The sequence below is a fragment of the Hemicordylus capensis genome, chromosome 1, assembly GCF_027244095.1.
Source record: "Hemicordylus capensis ecotype Gifberg chromosome 1, rHemCap1.1.pri, whole genome shotgun sequence".
In the NCBI taxonomy this organism is placed as follows: Eukaryota; Metazoa; Chordata; class Lepidosauria; order Squamata; family Cordylidae; genus Hemicordylus; species Hemicordylus capensis.
In genome coordinates, this window is record NC_069657.1 from 310058096 (window position 1) to 310081035 (window position 22940).

The following is a 22940-nucleotide window of genomic DNA, read 5'->3' on the forward strand; positions in this document are numbered from 1 at the left end:
CCTCAATTTTCATCAAACCACTCCCACCCCCACTTTAGTCTTCTAAAAAATATAGCTGAAGGAATCAGACCCCTTCCAGTTCTCCTGTAATTTGAACATCAATGTGTGTAAAAAGTGTCCTCCCCTTTCAACTCAGTCTTAGCCAATGGAAGACTTTCAGGAATCATTTTGTAACTGATTCTTTCAGTGGGTGCAGAATTATATTTTTAGAATTCGTGGACTGCTTTCATCATTGGATGAATAATGTGGAAAATATACTGGATAATGAGGCTATCCATTTCAATATTTGGTTGCTCTGGTTGTCTGAAACAAATGATACAATGATTACGTCCTATCACAAAAATCCACATAATTGTGTAACACCACTGAAGATAGTTAAGACAAGATTTGTAACGTTCCAGAAAGTGTTCTTTAAATCCTCACCCAGTAGGCATTTGGGGCATCTACAACTATGTCCATCACTTTGAGGGGAAGGTACAAAATAATGTCCAAGATGTCTGCTTATCATTCTAGCACTCCCAGGGTTCAATTAATGTAATTCACTGACATCACCATCTCATGGTATCATAAGACCTTACTTTAGGGTCTGCATTCATCTCATTGTCCAGATGTTATGTAAGAAAATATTTAAAAGGTGTGTGTGCACGCACATGCACACACACACAGCCCAATGCTTTTAGGGTCACAGTGAACTGAAATGATGAAAGCTAATTCCTTATTTTGAATTGTGGTTATAGGAGGATGGCTGCAGAGGTTAAGGCATGATTGCAAATATTTTTTATAGCAAAACTTTGTTCTGGACGCAATCCAACATTCTAAAATATTCTGAATATTGAAACCACTCATTGACCTGAAAAGCTATTAACATATAGTGCAAACCCCAACAGTTTCCTAAGCTTCCCAAAATAAGAGGACAACCTTGAAAAACTTCAATACTGTCACATATATTAATTTCCATGAGTCTAGTAGAGTGATTAACGGATGCTGATCTCAGAAACATGAAGAAGTGGCAGGTTGCATTAGTAGGGACAGCTTGCATGAGCAGTAACAGGACTTCAATATTTATCATGTTCTAGGACCAACATGACAACCACTCCACATTAGGCTTATCACACCTGACTGTAAATCCTGCAAAAGCATATGTGCTCAGAAACTAAAAATAAACGTTGACAAACACTGCTAGAGACTAGAATTTGCCATCCTTAGAAATGTGTGTAACTTAGCCTTACAGTCACGAGTCACTTGCAAAGGTACTGCATTTCTGTCATAAAGATCATGTCATGGTTCAAACTGTTGGAAGCATATTGTGTATCAGTTTACATTAGTTGATAGAAAACATGCATAATTTAGAAAAACGAGTTTTCTATTTATTTAAAAATAAGTTTGTAGTTACTACATTGCTGTGACAGTAATTCTTACACATACATTCTAGTTTGTATAAAAGGATTCCAAGTATTATTCATCAAAACCAACATAGGTGTTTTCACATAAAAGTTTCAATCAATATGTACAAAAAGAAAGGGCACTCTTCATCCAGGTAAGAGACTGCACTTTATAACATGATAAAGCAGATTTCTAAGAGAAATGAACCTTGACAAAACCTAAATTTTTGTAAAATTGTATGTTATGTTACAGAAACAAGCTTGGGGTTTACATCATACTGTACAAAATAAGTAGAGCTTTAAAATGTGTCAGTTTCAAAATTAAATGTTCCAGACAATTTCCTTATGTTGCGCTACATTATACATCTCAACATTTTAAGTGGAAGGATTTAAATAATTTGCTCAGAAACATACTTTTCAAGTTTTGCAGTGTTATGGTTCAAAAATGTAACTTTGCAATGTGTGTCAGCAGACTATTCTCTTTAAACATGTGTCTCAGATACATATACCATGTTAAATGCCTTGTGTGCAAATGTACAAATTTGGTGTTAGTATTTTGTCTTTACAAGGTGTAATTTCTAGGACGGTTTTTCACCCAGATATGAAATTCACTTTTATATATCTGTTATCTGCATTCATAAGAAATCCCAATATTTAGCATTTGCTCCATTTTTTTGTACCCAAACAAAAGGGATTATTTTTATTTAAATGGATATAAATGGCTCCTGAATTATTTTCCTTTTTAAAAATTGAGATTTTGGGCCTGGGCTTTGTAACTGCAAAGTGAATGCTATTACAGTCTTTAAAAGTGTGTTCTCTCTCTCTCAGTGTTAAATGCAAAAAAACTGTAATAAATGAAACCTTTCTGAAATAGGGTATATTCTAAAATGTTCTGAACTGAACAGGCACATAAAAGACACATAAGAACAGCCCTGCTGGATCAGGCCCAAGGCTCATCTAGTCCAGGATCCTGTTTCACACAGTGGCCCACCAGATGCTGCTGGAAGCCACAGGCAGGCGTTGAGGGCATGCCTTCTCTCCTGCTGTTACTCCCCTGCAGAAGTAAATTTTGCTTCACCACTTTCTCAATAGTAATTAAAAATCATCTTGATTAAAATGCAAATCATGTGAAGTTAATTCATCAAAAATGTAATACCGGATTCGTTATATTAGAAATAAATTTTCAGACTTGGCCACTATATATGAAATGTACACCATTTCTCTGAAGTATAAACATATATGTACAATATTTACAGCAAAAACTGAACAGCCCTTTTATCAGATGACTGCTTAGGTCCAATTACAAGAAGTGCAAGATTAAGAGACAGATGTTATATAAAAATATAGGAAGGGCTCAATCCAGTCAGTCCCTTACATGCCATGCTAGGCGTGTGCAGCTGTGTCATGAGTGCAGCTCTCACCGTGTAGGCCTGCCTACAGGGAGAGAACTGTGGCCAGGAAACTCTTGCATGTGCTCTGCAGAGGGTGACTGGACTGTGCCCTAAACCTTCACTAAGCAGTACACAAGGAGAAAGTGAGCTTTTGTTTCAGTTCTGACGTTAAGAAATTCTATGAAGAAGATAGTTATGGATGATGTTAATGAAGTTACATTTAAAAACACTGATGGCAGTCTGTGCTTGTATGCCCCATCACAAAACCTGGGTTGTTTGGGAATTAGCAGGGGAAATGCTAAAAGGTGGGCAGGGGTGGGGGAGAGAATGGATTTGCACATACTTTTGATTATATTCCTTGTGTCACCCCTGGATGCAGTCTACAATCCCTCAAATCCTAGACATTTGCACGTAGTTTTAATGCAAGCAAACTTCAAAATAAACGGAGGTTATGTAACTGTAGTACTCTATGAATTTCAGCTATTTATGACCTTAATGCAACATGGTCTATTAATGATTAAAACTGAATTCAGTCAATATGGGCTAAAAAAGCAATTTTGTAACCAATGCTCTAGCCTAATTAACTGCATAGCACACAATTTCTGTGGACCTAGAAGACAGCTAAAATGCTTTAGCTGGTCAATATCTGACGCACAATCCACTTAAATCAAGGTGTTTCTGTTTAGGTCCAAGTTTGTCCCAATGATTTTTAAGATTTCAGCAGACATCCTAAGCACTTTTAAACAAAAATTACATTAAAAACACAGTGGAACTTGATTTTAAATAAAAGAGTCAATTTAAATCCAAGTTCTTCAATTTCACTTGGTTGCAGATTTTATTGCCATTCAAGAATGTGCATGTAAGAGCAATTTTGGCATATCAGAATCATAACCTTATACATTACAGCCTTTTGATTCATCCGAGTGAAAGTAGAGCAGTATGCATGTTCTTCAGCACACTGGGATCTGCAACCTTCACAACTCAACATGTGAGAGCTATGTGTGCATGCATGGAGTTCTGGATTGTGATCTACAATTATAACAATGACTTCAGATGTACTGAAGCACAGCACAATATTTTGAAAACATCTTATTTATTTATTTATCTATCTATCTATCTATCTATCTATCTATCTATCTATCTATCTATCTATCTATCTATCTATCTATCTATCATATTTTTATACCGCCTGATATTAAATCTCTAGGCGGTGTACAAATCCTTTACAGCAATCTCTCTCATGTATGTATGTATGCATGCACCCATTGTTTTTAAAAGTTGGTATGTACCAAATGCTGCATGCGTATTTTATAAATTAATCCAAAGTAAGTGCATGGAACACATAATTGTGTGCAAATATACAGCATAGCAATCTAATCTCTATAGGAAGATGATTCTTGTCAAATTGCATCACTACTCATAACACTATTAAAGGATCTATCCAATGACAGAACTGAGGTCATCCAAGTTTAATTCCTGGGACACAAAATCCACCTCTGTTTTCCAAAGATTTACCAAACCTGGGGGGGGGGGAAGAGAAGAGAGAGCTACAACTTCTGAAGTGAAAATGAAAGTATATGGGTAACAGTTACTTTGCAAACAAAAGACATGGGATGCTCCATCAGACACCACTACGTGGTAGCCAGAAGTTAAGTGTTGAAAATAATTTAATGAGCAACACTGTGGAACTGATAGATCACCCTATATCAGAAACTGTATCAGCAGACTGAATTTCTACATCTGTGATCGTTACTGCCAGGTTTGTAAGGTAACTGCTTGTGTGAAAAGCTGTAGTTGCCAACCGAAGTAGCATTTACATAGTATTTCCCATTTTAAGCATGCCATACAATAAATATTACATTTTGCTTATGGTAGCATTATCCATAACATTTCATTATAGCGTTTTCCAAAGCCAAGAACCAGTATTTATTGCTCATATTCAATCATGCTGAAATCAAAAGCTCGCTTGCTTTGTGTTGATACAGTAAGTAGTATTCTGTAAAACAGTCAAATAAAACTAATGCCAGTAATTTAAGTCAAATACAACCTAAAGCTCTTATGCAGAAAACCTAACACAACTATTCTTAAGTGGTGTTTCCATACAAATAAAACCACTAAAATAATGTTAGAAAAAATAAGGTCAACATGAATTCTTTCTAGAACAGATTATTCATGAAAGGGGAAAATATTTTTATGTACTGCAAATAAGATCTCATGTTTTTGAAATGTGTAATTTTTGGACATTGTGATGGTTGTGTGACCTATTCCATTCTCCAACATCACATACACATAACTTGCTGCAAATAACTATTATATACATAAACATGCCAAGTGGGACAGTAATAAATGGAGTAAATACAGCACTGGAGTTTCATGTTTCTTCGGCAATTTCTTTTACATTACAATGCAGATAACCTCAGGAAATTGCACATTTGAAATAGATTGCCTTCAACAGTGAGATTCTCAAAATGGACAATTTAAATCTGCTATAAGGCTTCCATTGTGAAATGTGAAACAAGATATATCACTGTACATAGTCCACCTTAATGTGTTCATGTTTAATGCCTGCAATAGTAAGTGAAAACACACATTTTTTGTTTTCTTTTTTTTTAAAGACACATATAAATGAAAGTCCAATCCCCCATTAAAAAATCAGTTATGGTATTTCACTTACTTTTCTTTAAAACACTATTGAAAGGGGGATGTGTGCCAGTAGGATTCGGAGGATTGCCCTCTACGTCATGATTTGAAAAAACAACCATCTTAGATGAAACTGCGAGACAGCTCAACCGTTCTGAAAGATCAAGTGCTCTCTCTTTATATATTTAACCAAGACAAATAAAGGGGAGTAAGCAGCCAACCCCCCAAAATCTTCCATGTCCCAAAATATCCTAAATTGGCTCAACTCTGACAATAATTAGCAACCTCAGAAAAAGTGGATGTTTATGCTTATGAGTATTTTGTGGTAAAATCAGAAAAAAGAACCAGTTGTTATGAAGTATTTTTTTACACTGTTGGAATTCAAGACTGCTAGCTTCAAATCTCAGATGACCATTCAGTGTGTGCAATATGCAAATGAAAGCACATGTGCATCACCATTTAACTGGGAACCATGTGCACAAAAGAAGCTATACATATTGCTCCCACAACTGAACCTGCCTACAGTTCCCAAATTGGATTGGAAATTCTGCACATAACAGCACAAATGGTTAGTGCCACCTCCTTTGACAGTACCAACGATCTATTTGGAAGAGTGGAAAACAGCTCCTACCCTTTAACCTTCCCCACCAGTGGAAGCATAGGAGATTAGATTCAATTCGTCACTCTCCAAGCAGCTAATTAGCACTGCTAAACCTAAGAGCACCAACTATCTGTGGGATTGGTAGGTTGAAACACAGAGGCAACTCACTGCTAAACACAGCCAGGGTGTTTAAAAAGAAAACCCAACATTCATTTGCACACCTTCCGCCTTCTCCAAAAGTGAGTTAAATTAAAAGTGTGGTTACATTTTTGTACCATGCTACTGTTTTATATCTTATTTTGTTTTTTCTTTTAAATTGGACTATACTTTTAAACAATAAACATTGTATTAAAGTTTGTTTTTAAGGTATAAAATAAGTAAATGTACCATAAACAAATAAATAACTGTTTCTTTTCCATAGCAGTACATACAGCAATACATTCCCCTAAGTCATATAGTCATCATTTACAATAGACAACTTAAGTTTACTAAGGATGCACGAAATTATAGAATACAAGGCACAATTATTAAGTGGGATTTTCCTTTAGGATGTATATATTGACTTCCGTCAGCTTGATAAGTATACTGTAAAAAGTGCAGAAAAACAATGTGCAATGAGAACACTGTATAAAACATGATTGCATAAAAAGTGATTTGGCCGTTTTATGTTTAATAATTGAAAATAACCAATCTTCCCCTTAAAATTAAAGTGTGACATTTTAAAATTCTTGTACTAGCTAAAAAATCCTGATAAAAACCATACCTGGGTAGTATTGTATATATTCATGTGCTTGTGTACATACTCAAGGTATACATACACATACACTTCTTTTGAAAGTAATTTTAGATAGTTTAACACAATTTGTAGAAACAATTTGGATCATAAAGTAAATATCAGAATCCCACACTTTTCCTGCAGCTTCCTTGAATCCTTTAACCCAGTTATAAATTCTGTCTACACATCTGTCAAAGGACTCAACCAGTGCATTAATTGCTTTCTACAAAAAAGTACCAATAATTTCTTAGGACAATGTATCTTTAAAACATGGAATCATAAGCATAATTGAAAACTGTATGCTGAACTGACACAGAACTTTTCTACTGCACTGGTTCTCAGTCTTTGGCACAATAAACAGAGATTTGATTGATACAAGAATGAAGGTCTGAAGAATTAGACATATTAGTCAAACTTTTTCCAATGTGGATATATATCTATCTATATATATATATTGTGATTTCTCTCTGTTTGGCAGATCCTAGATAAACCAATAACCTGCACTAGGTTTGTCTGTACAAAGCTGTGTGCCCGATTATTACTGAAATTAAATGTTATCTCATTAGGAAAGTTTGGTAATTTTGTATGTCCTCAGTGGCATTTACTGCCACACTTTGCTAATATCCTGCAAAAAACAAATACTACACTCTATACAAATGTATTGTACCTTGCTCATTCAAAAAATAGGAGTTCTGCTCTCAGTCTGTAACATTAAAAATTCTATTATCTTTTTAATCAAATAGAGATTATGTACTGCTCAAAATTACAGTAACATTTCTGCAAATCAAGAATTTTATTTATACAATCTTCAATATCAGCTGGACAAAGTGAATTGAAATGCATAACCTACTTAGAGGGCAATAAATAGCAAAAGTTTAAAATGCATACTTCTTTCAAAGAAATTTTGAGTTTGTTTTTGCTATACTTTTTCAAATCAGCGCATATTCTCATTCTCATCTGGAAATAGCAGCAGAAGGCAGATATCCTTAGTTCCACTTTCCTTTGTTGTACCTGTTTCTTAGCATTCTTAAATGCTGAAGTTACCAACCAATCAGATTAGCCTTTGCTTTCTCAGTTAATTTCCGGACTCTGCCTCTGCTAGATGTCCCAAAAGTCAAAGAGGTGTCTTCAAATAACAGTTGCCTCTGCTCCTCCTCTGAGTCATCCTCGTTGTAAAAGGCTGTCCTTTTACCCTGGTTTCTAGTTCTCATGTGGGGTTCAGACTCTTTAAGTTCCTCAGGCTCCTCTTCAACAGGCTCATCTGTTTTTTTCCTCCTGCTTCTTGTCTGAATTTTAGGATCTGCAGAAAATGTAAGTTCCAGTCCTGGCTCTTGTGCCTGTGGCTTTCTTTTAGGCTTCCTGCCTCCGCGCCCTTTTCTTTGCAACAAGTCTTCCTTCACATTATTTTCAGAAAGAGAATTGCATGCAGTAGAAACTGATGCTTCCTCTACTATCAAGTCTTTAGTAGCTTGGATTGAGTTCTGCCCCAAGTCCTTTTGCTGAGCAAGTAACAGATTTTTTGGTTTCCTCCCTCTTTTCTTGTGAACCACTTCACAGCTACTGTTATTCGTCTCAATCTTCGGTTTCCGCCCAGGGCCTCTCTTAAGTGCAGGCTTTGAAGATTGACCCCCATGTCCGTTTACTTGGATGCTTCCTGTTGCTACAGCCATGGCATTATTCTTGCAGTCTGCTAGAGGGACAGAGTAACACGTAAGTAGTTTGCATCAGTCTTCTCTCTCTCTCTCTCTCCTTGTATTAACTGCTCAATACTGCTACTACAGTCTCAATTACATTTAAAACAGAGGTTGAATGAGCAAGGGCTTCCCAATTATCACTTTCTACATACGGTTCAAATAAACATCACTTTTGGGATATGTGAAGTGTCATGGGACCTCTACAATTCAATTCACATTACATACACCTGTTTAACTATTACACTCACTGGGGGCTTCTACAAATGTCTGGACAGTTTGTTGTGGTCGATCCCAAAGCTCAAGAGTGAGTGGGTCCTATTTCAATGTGTTGCTTTCCCAAATGACCCCAAAGCAGCAGCGTATTTCTCATTTACTCCAGTCCAGATTGGTGCCCGCAGGACACTTAAAGTCCACAAATTAATTTCCAGGAATTAGTACAGATCGGTTCTCTTCAGTTGATGAACGTTATCCAGAAGTAGGAGGATTAAATTCACATCTGGATAACTTCCACCACTGAAGGAGAAGATTAAGGGTTGCTGCAATTATAACCCCCCCCCCCTTTTGGAGGCTTGTTCTCTCCCAAGGTGACTGAAAATCATGAATTTCTCCTGAATTTGAAAACTGATGTTATCTTGACAATGTGCAATATGTCCTTTATGCAATGAAAGGATAAAGTTAGAAGCCAGGGGCCATGCACAAAATGTTTGAGGATTAAATGGTGGCACAGAGAGGAGCCATAGCATGAGAGTTTCTTATATTACAATGGAACACGAGAAAGAGCAGTGCCCATGCCATAATGGTAACACAAGCAATGCATAATGTCATTAGCATGCAAAGCTACTAAGATAGTGCTATGGTTTCTTCTTCCCTTAAACAAACAAACACACACACACACCCCACCACCACCAGGGTTCTCTAATTTTTTTTCATCTGTGTGCAGAATGAGTTTTACACCACACAATTACAGAACAAGCTCAGTTAAAGGCCCAGTGAAGCAACAATCTACTACAACAAATATTTATATACCGTTTTTCAACCAAAGTTCTCAAAGAAGTTTATTACATAGAAATAAATAAGATGGTTGCATGTCCCAAAGGGCTCACAATTTAAAAGACACACAATCAAAACTAGCTGCTTTGATTCACTGGAAAAAGTGAGGTACACAATGAAATACTTGTAATAAATGCCAGCTAACATTCTACTTTCGCTATCATAATAATTACTAGGGTCATCAATAGGTAATAAAATGTAGTGGCTCATCTGCTCCCTTAAACATATTGATAAACATGGTAAGTTTCAACAAAGGTGTCTTAAAGTGCAAAATGCATCCACTTAATTGGCAGTCCCAGTGAATAACATTTGCAATCAATCCCCACCAAAGTGATCTACCAATTAGAGGTCACATCCCTAATTATTACAAATTGAATGCTAACCCACATGTTAGCATTTAAAGAACAACAACCCCCCCCCCACACACACACACCCCTCACCCTTACCTTGTGGGCTGACAGCAGATGATTTTGGTTTACGTTTAATTGGTTTCTCTTTCTCCACGTTTTCTTTTGCAGTATTATTCCTAGTGTTGTGAGTGTAATTGGTTTGATTAGGAACTGATAAAATATTCTGATTCTTGGAATGTTTGGTAGAATTCTCCAGTACTGGGAAGACAAGATTGTGAAAGCAAAACAGAAATTTCATCTCAAGATCTTTAGGTAGTACAGATCAATTAACTAGATAATATGCAGCGTTGCTAATGCCTTAAATAACTTTAGAATAATGAAAACTATGACAACACACTCAATTTAAGATTTCAGCCATTCATTCTCATGCCATTAAGTTTTCCTAGAGTGTCACAATTTGCATAATTAGATTTCTTGATCTGAACAACATAAATACATCCACATGTAGTTTACAAGCATTGTGTCTACCATGGCAACCATATTACAGATTTAGAAGCTAAAAAGACTAAGTATGTTTACCCACCTGATTTCCCTGATGGAACAGTAGCACTAGGTTTCACAGTTAAAGGCTTTCCTCCTGAAGAAGTAGATGGTTGTTCACTTACAGCCATTTCTGTCACTGCCCTAGTGCTCCTTGTCCGGATCAGAGTGGCAGAGTCAGCTGCTTTTCCATTCATCTGTGCAGCAATGTTTCTCAAGGAAGTTGAGCGTACAGGTGCAGAGGATGAAGGCGCAGAAGGGGTTTCAGCTTTCATCTGTGGTTTTATTAGCCGCCTCTTCCTGTCAGGACTACAAACAGAGGATACAACTGATACTTGGTACTATTTGAGAGGCCAGAATAAAGAGGTAGTATGTCCTGGTTATCAACTAGGTTTGCCAACCCTGCTCCCTTTCAGTGGCTTCCCAGCAATTCTAGACAACGTTTCACCCTGTCACTTCTACTCTTTCATCACTACTTAAACACCATAAGTATGTAGGCGAGTCTCTCCTTCCCTATAATTCCCCAAGCCATTTCAAGCAACATTAAAGGGGAAAAGATAATGAGGTTGTCAATGGAAGGAATAGCAAGAGATACTACAAGGTGGGCCAAATGTTCAAACAAGACCACCAAGTTACTAAACCTTACGTTATGCCACAAGATCTTTAACTAAGTGTATAGTTCCTTTTCAGAAGTTAAGGAGAAATGTATTGTGAAACAACCAATTGCTGAAATGTAAAGAGTTAGCTGCTTGACCAATCTGAGTTTGTGCAAATACTTGGGAATATAGTTACTAGCCCCAGTTCAAAAGCTCCTTGTACACATAGGATTTTCAGTACACACATTTCTCCCATACGACAGCCATCTTCAAGTATATGACCCTCCAAGGTCTCTTCCAACTCTGAAATTCTATCATTCTATATGGAGGAAGCTTTCCTATCACATACATATGAAGGCTCCATATATTTCATTTACTCCAGTATATGCATAACAACTCCGACAAGGTTCAGGCTGGTTGTCCTTCAGAAAGGGTGCTCTGGTGGTTATTTCTCTCTATACAACACAAAGGAATGATGATTCCCTTTTGATTCTTCTCCTCCTTCCACACTTATGCCTGCTTCTCAACACACATTTTCAAATATACAGTGTTTTAATGTGGTTGTGATGGTTAGACTGTCAGACTAGGAGCAGAGAAACTCAGGTTCAAAAGCCAACTGAGTATGAAGCTCACTGGATGACCAATGGCCAGCTTACTCACTTTCAGCCTAACCTATCTTATAGGGTCATTGTGAGGATTAATGGGGTGGGGAGAGAACCCTGTATGCTGTCCTGAGCTCCTTGGAGGAAGGCCAGGGTAGAAATGCAAATAAGCTTCACTAGCTCCCATTCCTTTCTGATCACTACTCAAAATTAAGACTCTAAGTAGCTTTGGACCATAAAGGTCTGTCTACTTCAACACAGGTCTGCCCATGTATTGAGATCAGCCTCAAAAACCCTTTTGTAGATCCAAACAACATCAAAAGGGAATGAGTGGTGATCAAAAATAGGACCTTTTCAATGGTGTCACCCTACCTTTGTAATTTGTAGGTTTCACCAGCTCACTCCAGTATCTGACTGGTCAACAGACAGAACAGCTGTTCATGGAATGGCAGTACCCTCAGCTGCTGAATAGGCGTGTGCATGGTCTGGAGTCCCCCCCCAGTCCGGCACGGGGGGGGGACCTGTAACTTTAAGCGGAGGGTGGGGGTGGTAGTGCTTACCACCCCCCGCCACTGGTCCTTTGACAAATCTTCTTGGGGCAGCAGAGTTCCTCCCTGCCACCCCTGCCCCCGTCGTCGTTCCTTAAGGTGCAAAAGAGATGAGTGCTAGCTGTGCGCATGCGCCCTGCGTGGCGCGCTCGTCTCTGACGCTGCCACGCTGCATACAGCACGTGACGTATGCAGCGCATGTGCGGCAGCATCAGAGACAAGCGCGCACGCCGCACAGGGCGCATGCACGCCGCTAGCGCTCGTCTCTTTTGCACCTTAAGGAACGACGACGGGGGCAGGGGCGGCAGGGAGGAACTCTGCCGCCCCAAGAAGATTTGTCAAAGGACCAGTGCCGGAGGGGGAAGAGCGGCAGGGGGTGGTAAGTACTACCACCACCCCGCTTAAAGTTACAGTCCCCCGCCCATCCGAACCGCTGGACTTCCAGACCGGTCCGGAGGTCATTCCAATGGCGCCGGCCCAAAACCATACACACTACTACTGCTGAACACACACACACCCTGAAACTCAGGTCAGGTGGCTTTTCCTATAGTGATGACTAGACAAGAAGAATGGGAGCTAGTCCTGGGCCTATCACAGGGACTAAGATGGTCAAACTCTTTCTGCAATACAAGGAGATACTAAGAGCCACATCAATGTAACTACTCAGCATTCAGAAGAACTAAAGTCTGTATCTTACCTTGATGCAGCACTACTAGAAAGAGAACTGCTTCTACTTCTTTTCTTCCTTTTTTTAATTGTGTTTCGTTTATGAAAGCGTAAAGCAGATTTGTAATCTGATAAAATGGAACTAATGTGTTCCTCGAAGAAGGCAGACAGACGCAGGCTCATGCTGTAAATCTATTTTTAAAAAATTTAAGAGACAGAATTCTGAACATAGTCTGCTTCGAAATTTAACATTTTGACTATAAAATTCAGTGTAATAACCTACAGTTGATAATCAAATTAGGCACTATGTATGCACAAATGCAGTGCATACATAGAGCAAGTTTCACTTGCATTACTAGCATACGGACATTAGAAGGAATAAAAAAAAATCTGTGCACGCTTTCTAATCAAACTTTCTCCAGGCATTGCAAGTTACCCAAACTCTGAGCATGAGTAACTTGCACTGGGCAGAGGACATGGCCTGGATGAGGACAGGTGAGGTACATACAATCTCCTGTCCTCACCAGCAGTCCATCTGGTAGCACTGCAGGTGTATGTGCACATGCATAAGATAAAGCTCTTTCAAATCCTATCAGGATTCCCCATGAACAGGTGCTACATCCATGGTATAAGTGGGATGTACCCAGATAATTATGCAGATATTAATGAACATATATCACTTTTTCATGATATAAGTTTTTACCCTTTTGATTTCATATCCTATCTTCAGATTCCAACAGTCAGAACTTTGAGTGGGTCATTTTGTCACCAAACATAGACTAGCTTAAACCTTTACAGAGGTTATAATGTATGACTGATTCCAACATTAATATGTTTGCGCCTCAGAAGAATATCATCCATAAAAGAATAGATGTACACATTGTTACATAGGAATACAAAATATGACAGGTAAAACATAATTTTGGAAGCACTATAGTTGCTAATTTCCTTTAAATAAATAACTGTTAGACATCACTAGAAAAAAACTGATGAAAGTTCAACAGCTACATTTTGTATTTCATCATCATAGTTTTTTCCAGCACTTCTCTCACAGGTTGTCAGAGCTTCAAGGCACAATGAGAAAGCAGCTGTAAAACCACAAGCACAGCTTTTGCACTCTCTACAAGCAATTTTACAGGAGATCAGTATGGTCTTCCTAAAGAGTACAGATTTGTAGGTTTGTCCATGGCACAGTACTATTTTTAATTTGCCATAAAATATGTGAAGCATTTATCCAAGTTCCAACTCAAAGGATTACCATCAATGGGTGAAAACCCAATATTCTGTGCTGTAGTTGATTTAACTCAGACTAAAATATTTTTTAGATTTTACTCTAAAATAGTCAAACATTTTAATATTTCTTCATAGTACCAGACAACACATTATTTTAGGTAAATGCACTAACTGGGTCATTTAAAATGCTTTAGGCCAGGGCTGCACGACTTTGGCTCTCCAGCTGTTTCTGGAAAGCTCCCATCATAAGAAACATAAGAACAGCCCTGCTGGATCAGGCCCAAGGCCAATCTAGTCCAGCATCCTGTTTTGCACAGTGGCCCACCAGATGCTGCTGGAAGCCACAGACAGGAATTGAGGGCGTGCCCTCTCTCCTGCCATTACTCCCCTGCAACTGGTACTCAGAGGCATCCTGCCTTTGAGGCTGGAGGTGGCCCACAGCCCTCCGACTAGTAGCCATTGATAGACCTCTCCTCCATGAAGTCATCCAAACCCCTCTTAAAGACATCCAGGTTGTTGGCTGTCACCACATCTTGTGGCAGAGAGTTCCACAAGTGGATCACGCGTTGTGTGAAAAAGTACTTCCGTTTGTTAGTCCTAGACCTCCTGGCAATCAATTTCATGGAGTGACCCCTGGTTCTAGAGTTGTGTGAGAGGGAAAAGAATTTCTCTCTCTCCACTTTCTCCACACCATGCATGATTTTATAGACCTCTATCATGTCTCCCCGCAGTCATCTTTTTTCTAAACTAAAAAGCCCCAGGCGTTGTAGTCTTGCCTCATAAGAAAGGTACTCTGGGCCCCTGATCATCTTGGTTGCCCTCTTCTGTACCTTCTCCAGTTCAACAATGTCCTTTTTAAGATGTGGTGACCAGAACTGTACGCAGTACTCCAAGTGTGGTCGCACCATAGTTTTGTATAAGGGCATTACAATGTTAGCTGTTTTATTTTCAACCCCCTTCCTAATGATCCCTAGCATGGAATTGGCCTTTTTCACAGCTGCTGCACATTGAGTCGACACTTTCAACGAGCTGTACACCACGACCCCAAGATCCCTCTCCTGGTCCGTCACCGACAGCTCGGATCCCATCAGCATATACTTGAAGTTGGGGTTTTTCGTCCCAATGTGCATCACTTTACACTTACTAACATTGAACCGCAATTGCCACTTTGTCGCCCACTCCCCCAGTTTGGAGAGATCCTTTTGGAGCTGCTCACAATCAGTTTTGGATTTCACTGCCCAGAAGAGTTTGGTATCATCTGCAAATTTGGCCACATCGCTGCTTACCCCTGCTTCTAGATCATTTATGAATAAATTAAAAAGCACCGGTCCCAGTACAGATCCCTGGGGGACCCCACTTCTTATTTCCCTCCATTGTGAAAACTCTCCATTTATACCTACCCTCCGTTTCCTGTCTTTCAACCAGTTAGCAATCCACACATGTACTTGTCCCCTTATCCCATGACCGCTAAGTTTCCTCAGGAGTCTTTGATGAGGAACTTTGTCAAAAGCTTTCTGGAAGTCCAGGTAGACTATGTCAACTGGATCACCTTGATCCACACACTCGTTGACACCCTCAAAGAACTCCAAAAGGTTGGTGAGGCAAGATTTACCTTTGGAGAAGCCATGCTGGCTCACTCCCAGCAGGGCCTGTTCTTCTAGGTGTTTTACAATTTTATCCTTGAGGATGCTTTCCATCAATTTGCCTGGAACGGACGTTAGGCTAACCGGCCTGTAATTTCCCGGATCAGCCCTGGATCCCTTTTTGAAAATCGGTGTTACATTTGCTACTCTCCAGTCCTCTGGTACAGAGCCTGATTTCAGGGATAAGTTAAATATTTAACAAGGAGGTCGGCAATTTCACATTTGAGTTCTTGGAGGACTCTTGGATGGATGCCATCCGGCCCTGGTGATTTGTTAGCTTTCAGTTTTTCCAGACAGTTTAGAACATCATCCCTTGTCACTTCTATCTGACTCAGCTCTCTAGCCTCCATCCCTAAAAAGCCTGGTTCAGGAACAGGTATATGCTCAGTATCCTCTGCCGTGAAGACAGATGCAAAGAACTCATTCAGCTTATCTGCAACCTCCATATCCTCCTTAATAATCCTTTTCACTCCCTCATTGTCTAATGGTCCAACTGTCTCCCTGGCAGGTTTCCTGCATCTGATGTACTTAGAGAAGTTTTTGTTATTCCCCTTTATACTTTTGGCTAAATGTTCCTCAAACTCTCTTTTTGCCTCCCTTATTGTCACCTTGCATTTCTTTTGCCAGAGTTTGTGTTCCTTTCTGTTCTCTTCGTTTGGACAGGCCTTCCAATTTCGGAAGTCTTCTTCCTTTTTATGGCTTCCTTGATGGTACCCGTTAGCTATGCTGGCATCCTCCTGGACTTAGTGGTACCTTTCCTCCTTTTGGGTATACAATCTAACTGGGCTTCTAGTATTGTGGTTTTGAGTAAACTCCATGCACTCTGGAGCGAAGTGACTCTCCTGATTTCCCCCCTCAGCTTTCTTTTCCTGGTGGCGCAGTGGTAAAACTGCAGCCCTGTAACCAGAAGGTTACAAGTTCGATCCTGACCAGGGGCTCAAGGGTTGACTCAGCCTTCCATCCTTCCGAGGTCGGTAAAATGAGTACCCAGAATGTTGGGGGCAATATGCTAAATCATTGTAAACCGCTTAGAGAGCTCCGGCTATAAAGCGGTATATAAATGTAAGTGCTATTGCTAGTGCTATTGCTATTTTCACCATACTCCTCATTTTGGAGAAGTTTCCTCTTCTGAAATTCAAAATGTCTGTGTTAGACATCCTTGGTGATTCTCTCCCCGCATGTATGCTGAATTTGATGGCACTGTGGTCACTGTTCCCTAAAGGGTTGATGACAGTGATGTCACGCACCAGGTCCTGGGTGTCACTCAGAATTAGATCCAAGGTCGCCTTCTCTCTGGTTGGTTCCATGACCAACTGTCATGCCCAGTCAGAGCAGTCAAAAATCAGATATGATGGGAGTTGTAGTCTAACATCTGCCTGAGGGCCAAAGTTGTGAAGCCCAAATTTACAATTAGACATCTCATCTGTGTTTAATATCCATATATTAAAATCAGTTACATTTTTGTAGTTTACTAGGGGTCAGAATAGTACCTAATATCAAAACATTTTTAGGAATAAATGGTGAAGACATACCCTTGATCTTTTGCATGGTGTATAAACTTTGGAGTTACTGAAGATTAGCCTCACATCTTTACACAACTCCATTGGAGATTCATAATTCCCTGCTTCTAGTGTTTCTCGAACAGTAGCAAAATCCATTGGAGTATCAATGATGTCTCTGTAATCCTAACAACGATGACAACAATGTCATTTCAACAATCCAAAATTTAATTAATTATTGTAAAAGCAGTTAACTCCCAGAAGCCTGTGAGAAAACCACAGTTCTTCATTCAAGTTCTCCTTACAGCCCAGGAATGATATTCTCTTCTGGGAAAAGGCAGACAAGAATCACTGATTTATTTAGATTTATAAACTGCCCTTAATAGGCCCAAGGCAGTCAACAGCATAATACAAAAATAAAGAAAAGCCCAACAAGATAAAAGGTAAAGTATGCTGTCAAGTCAATTTCGACTCCTGGCACCCACAGAGCCCTGTGGTTTTCTTTTGGTAGAATACAGGAAGGGTTTACCATTGCCTCCTCCTACACAGTATGAGATGATGTCTTTCAGCATCTTCCTATATCGCTGCTGCTCAATAAGATAAAACCAAGCCAAACCATCAAAACCTACAGCATCCAAATGCAGCTCCAATTAGCAATAACACACCCTATTTTCCAAAAGCCCAGGTTTTTGATTAAAAAACAACAACAAAAAAACAAGTCTTCAGTCAATGAACAGTTGGGAGTACAGAGAAAGAGCAGATATTCCAGAAGGAAGAGGGAATGATCTGGGGGAAATCACAAAAAGGCCCTATCACATGTGCACAACTAACTACCTTAAGCAAGTATCAGCATGCAGAGTACAATCTCCCACAAAGACCATGAGGGATGTGTAGGTTTTACTGGAAGTTGATTGTCCTTCAGATAACGAGAACCCAAGTCGTTTAAACATATTTGATAAATGGATAGTTTCACTAAAAATAATCCCAAATACAAGCATAAATTCTTGACCTCTTGATTTAAACTGAAAATGTTTGTAATTTACTTAGAAAAATATGGATGTAGTAGCTTCAACTTACTAAGATCAATATTTCAGCAGAAATAACATATTCACTTACTGGATATTCAAGAAGATCCACTGGCTGACGAAAAGGTTCAGAATCCTCACATTGAAAAATTAGATTTAACAACTCCTGGCACTGTCTTTTCCATGCCTGAACATCATATGATTGAGCTCTGTTGCGTAGCCTCCGCTTTGGCTGATGATCCTGGAATGGCAGTAATGAAATCCGGCTTATATAAACAAACCTCAATGTTCTTACAAATTAAAGAGGAAATTAATTATCCCTTTAAACAGTGATCTACTGAACTTTTATGAAGGTGATTCAGAAATTTTAAAAAACCCTGACTGTTTTGCATCTGTTGATTTTACCTTTTAACCTTAAAGCAAAAACTTCTTAAGTGAGACCTTGACAAATTCTCTTTGGATCTAGCAGTCGGCCCCAAAATTTAGGAGCCCGACAGAATTTCGACATAGGCATGAAAGCCTATCTTGTCTGAACAACAGAGATCATGAAGGAAAAATAATACTTAGAACAGAAACAGGGCAAATAAATATTTTATTAAAGAACTCTACCTCTGAATATCCTAGTCTAGGCATCACAGTTAAATTTTTAGATATCATAGCTTCCTGGTGCCTTGGATTTGTTAAGCCCTGCCTTAAGCTTCTGTAGATACAGATAAGCTTTTGTGTAGATACAGATTTTGCTGTATCTACATGAGTGACATACTGTAGGTCCCAGCCCACTATTTGGGAAATCAAAGCAGCAATAGTGATTAAAACATGTACCACTGCTATTAGTTAATATGAAAAGGCACATTATCAAGTTAACCAGTTAACAAAATTAATAAATTGTTTGTTGCATCTTTACATTCCAGCAAAAGTCACTGATATTAAAAAAAAGATTACCTTCCTCTTTCGAGTAGAAGTGCCAGGCATGTTAATATCTTTCTCTTCTTCCTTTGAGTAATAAAATACTCATCACATGATATAAAAATACTAACTACAATACAATCTCATACTTAGTCACATATAGTCCCCAGCTCTCTAAAAACCAGTTCATACACAGAGGCATGTGTAGGGTCTTTGCTTCCTATTGCTTACCTGAACTGGATTTGAATGGACCGCATCCCCACTACAAACTGTCATTGTTGAGGCCACAGGAGAGATGGCAACTAATACTAGACAGTCTTCCACTGTACCTGAATTAGCTCCAGTTGAGAACCTCCCTGCCTCCACCACCCCAGCTTTTTGTGCTGTATTATAATTATTTGTATCCAATTTTAGATGCTAAAGGCAGCTTTCAAGGCAATTTCTGGCTGAAAAGCATGAATACAGATTTTACTTCATATAAATAAGACCACTAGTCTCCAAAGAAATCTAGGACATGTTGAGTTAGCTTACCTCCTCTGAATCAGACAAGACTTTTTTCTTCATTGTATTATACAGTGAAACGATGTCATAGCAAGCCTGATCTCTGTTCAAATAAAAAAACAACAACCCACTATGTGTTAATGGCTTTATATTCATAGCTGTACAGAATATCTGAACTGTCCAGTATATAATTAAATATTCAATATACTGCACTACCTATTTGGAAGATTTTACTAATATAATGTACTCTTCTTAAAAAGTTAATCCAAATTAGACTTTTAAGGTCCCTCTCAACTTTTCTTAAAAGGCTAGTTTCCCATGCTTTCCCAAACATGGGAAACAGTACTCCTAGTATAAAATATCGCTTACAGTATTTTATTTATTTTTTAAAATTTATTTTACATTTTATATCCCACTCTTTCTCCAAGGAGCCCAGAGCAGTGTACTACATACTTTTAGACGATCATCGCATGAATAAAGTCACTGGTAAGTAGTCCTAATTAATCCTTCCCGGCCCCCCACCCACCTTTTTATTTTATTTTATTTTATTTTGGTACTTCAGTCTACTGCAGGGGGGAAGAATGGGAGTGTCTTATGAATGTCAACGGTTCACTACCAGATCATCAGTTACAGGTAAGTAACCTGTTTATCTGGATCATGTTTAGTTTCATAAGTACTGGTGATTTGCAAGCTTTTCCCAAGAGCCAATTACTTTTACGAAAGTCATTTGTTCTTTTAAGGTAGTGAAAGAGGGAACTCCAAACATCTAGTTGATGTAAAAAGCGTTCCAGAGGAGTGAACGAGTTTTGGAAGGAGGTAGGTAATAGAATGTCCTGATTCAAATAGAAATCCATTAGAATTTTAGGGTGAACACTAGGATCCAGATGCATATGGACCATATCCAAATATAACCTAGTATAAGGAGCATCAATGCACAGAGATGTTAACACTACATGCAGTGGTAATTACCACTAGGAAAGCAGTTTTCAGTTAGCAGCTTCATAGATGTAGCGGCAAGTGGCTCAAATGGTTTCTCAGTCAAGGAGGAAAGCACCAAAGAGAGGTGCCACTGTTTCATAGGTTTCCACATAGGAGGGAACAAGTTATTAATACCCCCCAGAAAACACTTGCAATTGGGATGTGAACACAGTTTTCCCATCCCAGTCTACATGTTTAGAGGAGAGTGTGGCAAGATGAAATTGGATAGAAGGGTTTGCCATGCCAGAGTTTTAAAGTAGTTAAGTATAGGAGCACCTGTTGTATTGTTGTCCTAAGTGGATCAAAGTCATGAGATTGAACATAGGTGTGAGATCACTTCCACTTACTTAAGTAGTTTCATCTAGTGGAAAGTTTCTCATTATTAAGTAAAATCCGATTCAGGAGATGAACTTCCACGCTGTCAAGCACAGAATGCATAGGTTCGGATGAAGAAACTTCCCTCTGTCTCTGGACAGGAGGTCTGGATGTTGAGACAGGTGAAAATGTGTGTGTGACTCAACAGTTTGAGTAGCGACGCAAACCATGGTTGTGGGGCCACCATGGGTTAATCAAGATGCACTTTCCATCATCTCAGAGAAGTTTCTCTACTACCCAGTTGAGATGGGCATGGAGGAAACATACAGGAGTCCCTATAGCCTGCTGTGCTGAAATGAGTCTCCCATGGAGCCCTGGCCATACTCCGCTCTTGAGCAACTCCTGAGGCAGTTCTTGTTCTCTGTATGGCAAACATGTCGATTCTTGGGGTCCCCCACATCCTGAAGACTTGTTGCAGGTACTTTGGATTGATTTCCCACTCGTGATGATGCTGGTGCAGAAAAGATCTGCTCAGATAGTCTGCTCGTACACTGTCTATGCCTCTGATATGTATCGCAATAGGATGGACACAATGGGCAATGCACCAGTTCCAAAGTTGTAGGCTTAGGGCGCATAACGAGCGGGAGATAGCCCTGCCCTGTCTGTTGAGATGGGCTATGAACATGGTGTTGTTGAGCTCTATCTAGACCACACTACCATGCAGGAGGAGACAAGAAAGACTTGAAGGTCAGGAATACAGCCAAGATATCTAAAATACAGATATGTAGCCAGCGCTGCTAAGTCATTCATGAGCCCTGGACCAGGTGTTCACATTGAGCTCCCCAACCAAGAGGGAAGCATCAGTAACCCAACGTGTGGGGGATGTGCAGTTGAAAAGGGAAGCCCTCTGAGATTGTCTTCTACTGTCCACAACCAGTCAGAGCTGTGTGCTGACTTTCCACATTGGATTGGAAGACCTGGAGAAACCGCAACTGAAGATTTCACATCCTTAGACGGGCATGACACAATTGCACTGTAAGAGGCCATTAGGCCTAGCAATCTCTGGAAGTGTTGAGCCATTTGAGTAGGTCTGTCCCAGAATCCGGTGATCATATCCCTGATCTGAAGTTAGTTGTTTTATTATTTTTTAAATTAACACATTTGTATACTGCCCAAAATGCAAGTCTCTGGGCAGTTTGTAACAAAACAATAAACACATCAGATAAAAAGATTAAAACATTACAACAATTAAAATTTAAAATGTTAAAACTATTAATAACATAATTAAAACAATATCTAATTAAAAGCCTGGGTGAACAAATGTGTGAAATTTTTTTATTTATTTGTTGTATTGTATTTCTATACTGCCCAATATAGAAATCTCCAGGCGGTATACAAATTAAAACATAAAATAAAAACAATATAAAAGTTAAAATTCATAAAACAGAAAAAATCTCAAATAAACACACATTAAAATTTTGATTTCTATTAAAAGCCCAGGGAAACAGGTACATCTTCAGGGTCCTCCTAAAAGCAAACAGAGAAGGAGATGCTCTTATGTCAGCAGGGAGCACATGCCCTGGGGCAGCCACAGAGAAGGTCCCGAGTCACCACCAAATGAGTCAGCGGCAGCTGTAACCAGACCTCTTCAGATGAAGAAGGTTCAGCACATAGTTTGATCTGAGAAAGTAACTCTTCTTTGTCCTGTCCTTCCAGTAACCAATCATTCAACTAAGAAAAAACTATTATGCCTTTTGTCCTGAGGTATGTGCTGTCCATGGCCATGCACTTCCTGAAAACCCTCAAAGTGGTGGATAATCTGAAGGGGAGCACCTTGTATTGGTACACTGTACTTCCTACAGTGAACTTCAAGTACTTTCTGTGGTTCTCTTGAACGCTTATTTGGAAGTACGTGTCCTTGAGATCCAACGCTGCAAGCCACTCCTCCCTGTGGAGGAACGGTAAGATACCTTGCAACATTAAGAACATAAGAACAGCCCTGCTG

At 39.2% G+C, this 22940-nt stretch overlaps 1 protein-coding gene across 5 annotated transcripts in view; it reads right to left on the bottom strand.

Annotated features, from left to right (window-relative positions):
- Window positions 1-1345: 1345 nt before the first annotated feature.
- Window positions 1346-22940, bottom strand: part of PHIP (pleckstrin homology domain interacting protein) — a 207055-nt gene continuing 185460 nt past the window's right edge. For 4 of the 5 annotated variants that reach the window (XM_053287002.1, XM_053286999.1, XM_053287001.1 and 1 more), the window contains 8 exons: window positions 19673-19745; window positions 19178-19228; window positions 18327-18476; window positions 17244-17396; window positions 12867-13027; window positions 10467-10732; window positions 9980-10141; window positions 1346-8479 (listed from right to left, as the gene is read on the bottom strand). In XM_053287002.1, the coding sequence (XP_053142977.1) occupies window positions 7830-8479; window positions 9980-10141; window positions 10467-10732; window positions 12867-13027; window positions 17244-17396; window positions 18327-18476; window positions 19178-19228; window positions 19673-19745 (1666 nt within the window). In that variant the 3' untranslated portion in view covers window positions 1346-7829. The remainder of the gene's footprint in view (window positions 8480-9979; window positions 10142-10466; window positions 10733-12866; window positions 13028-17243; window positions 17397-18326; window positions 18477-19177; window positions 19229-19672; window positions 19746-22940) is intronic. The other variant, XM_053287000.1, reaches the window with a different exon arrangement.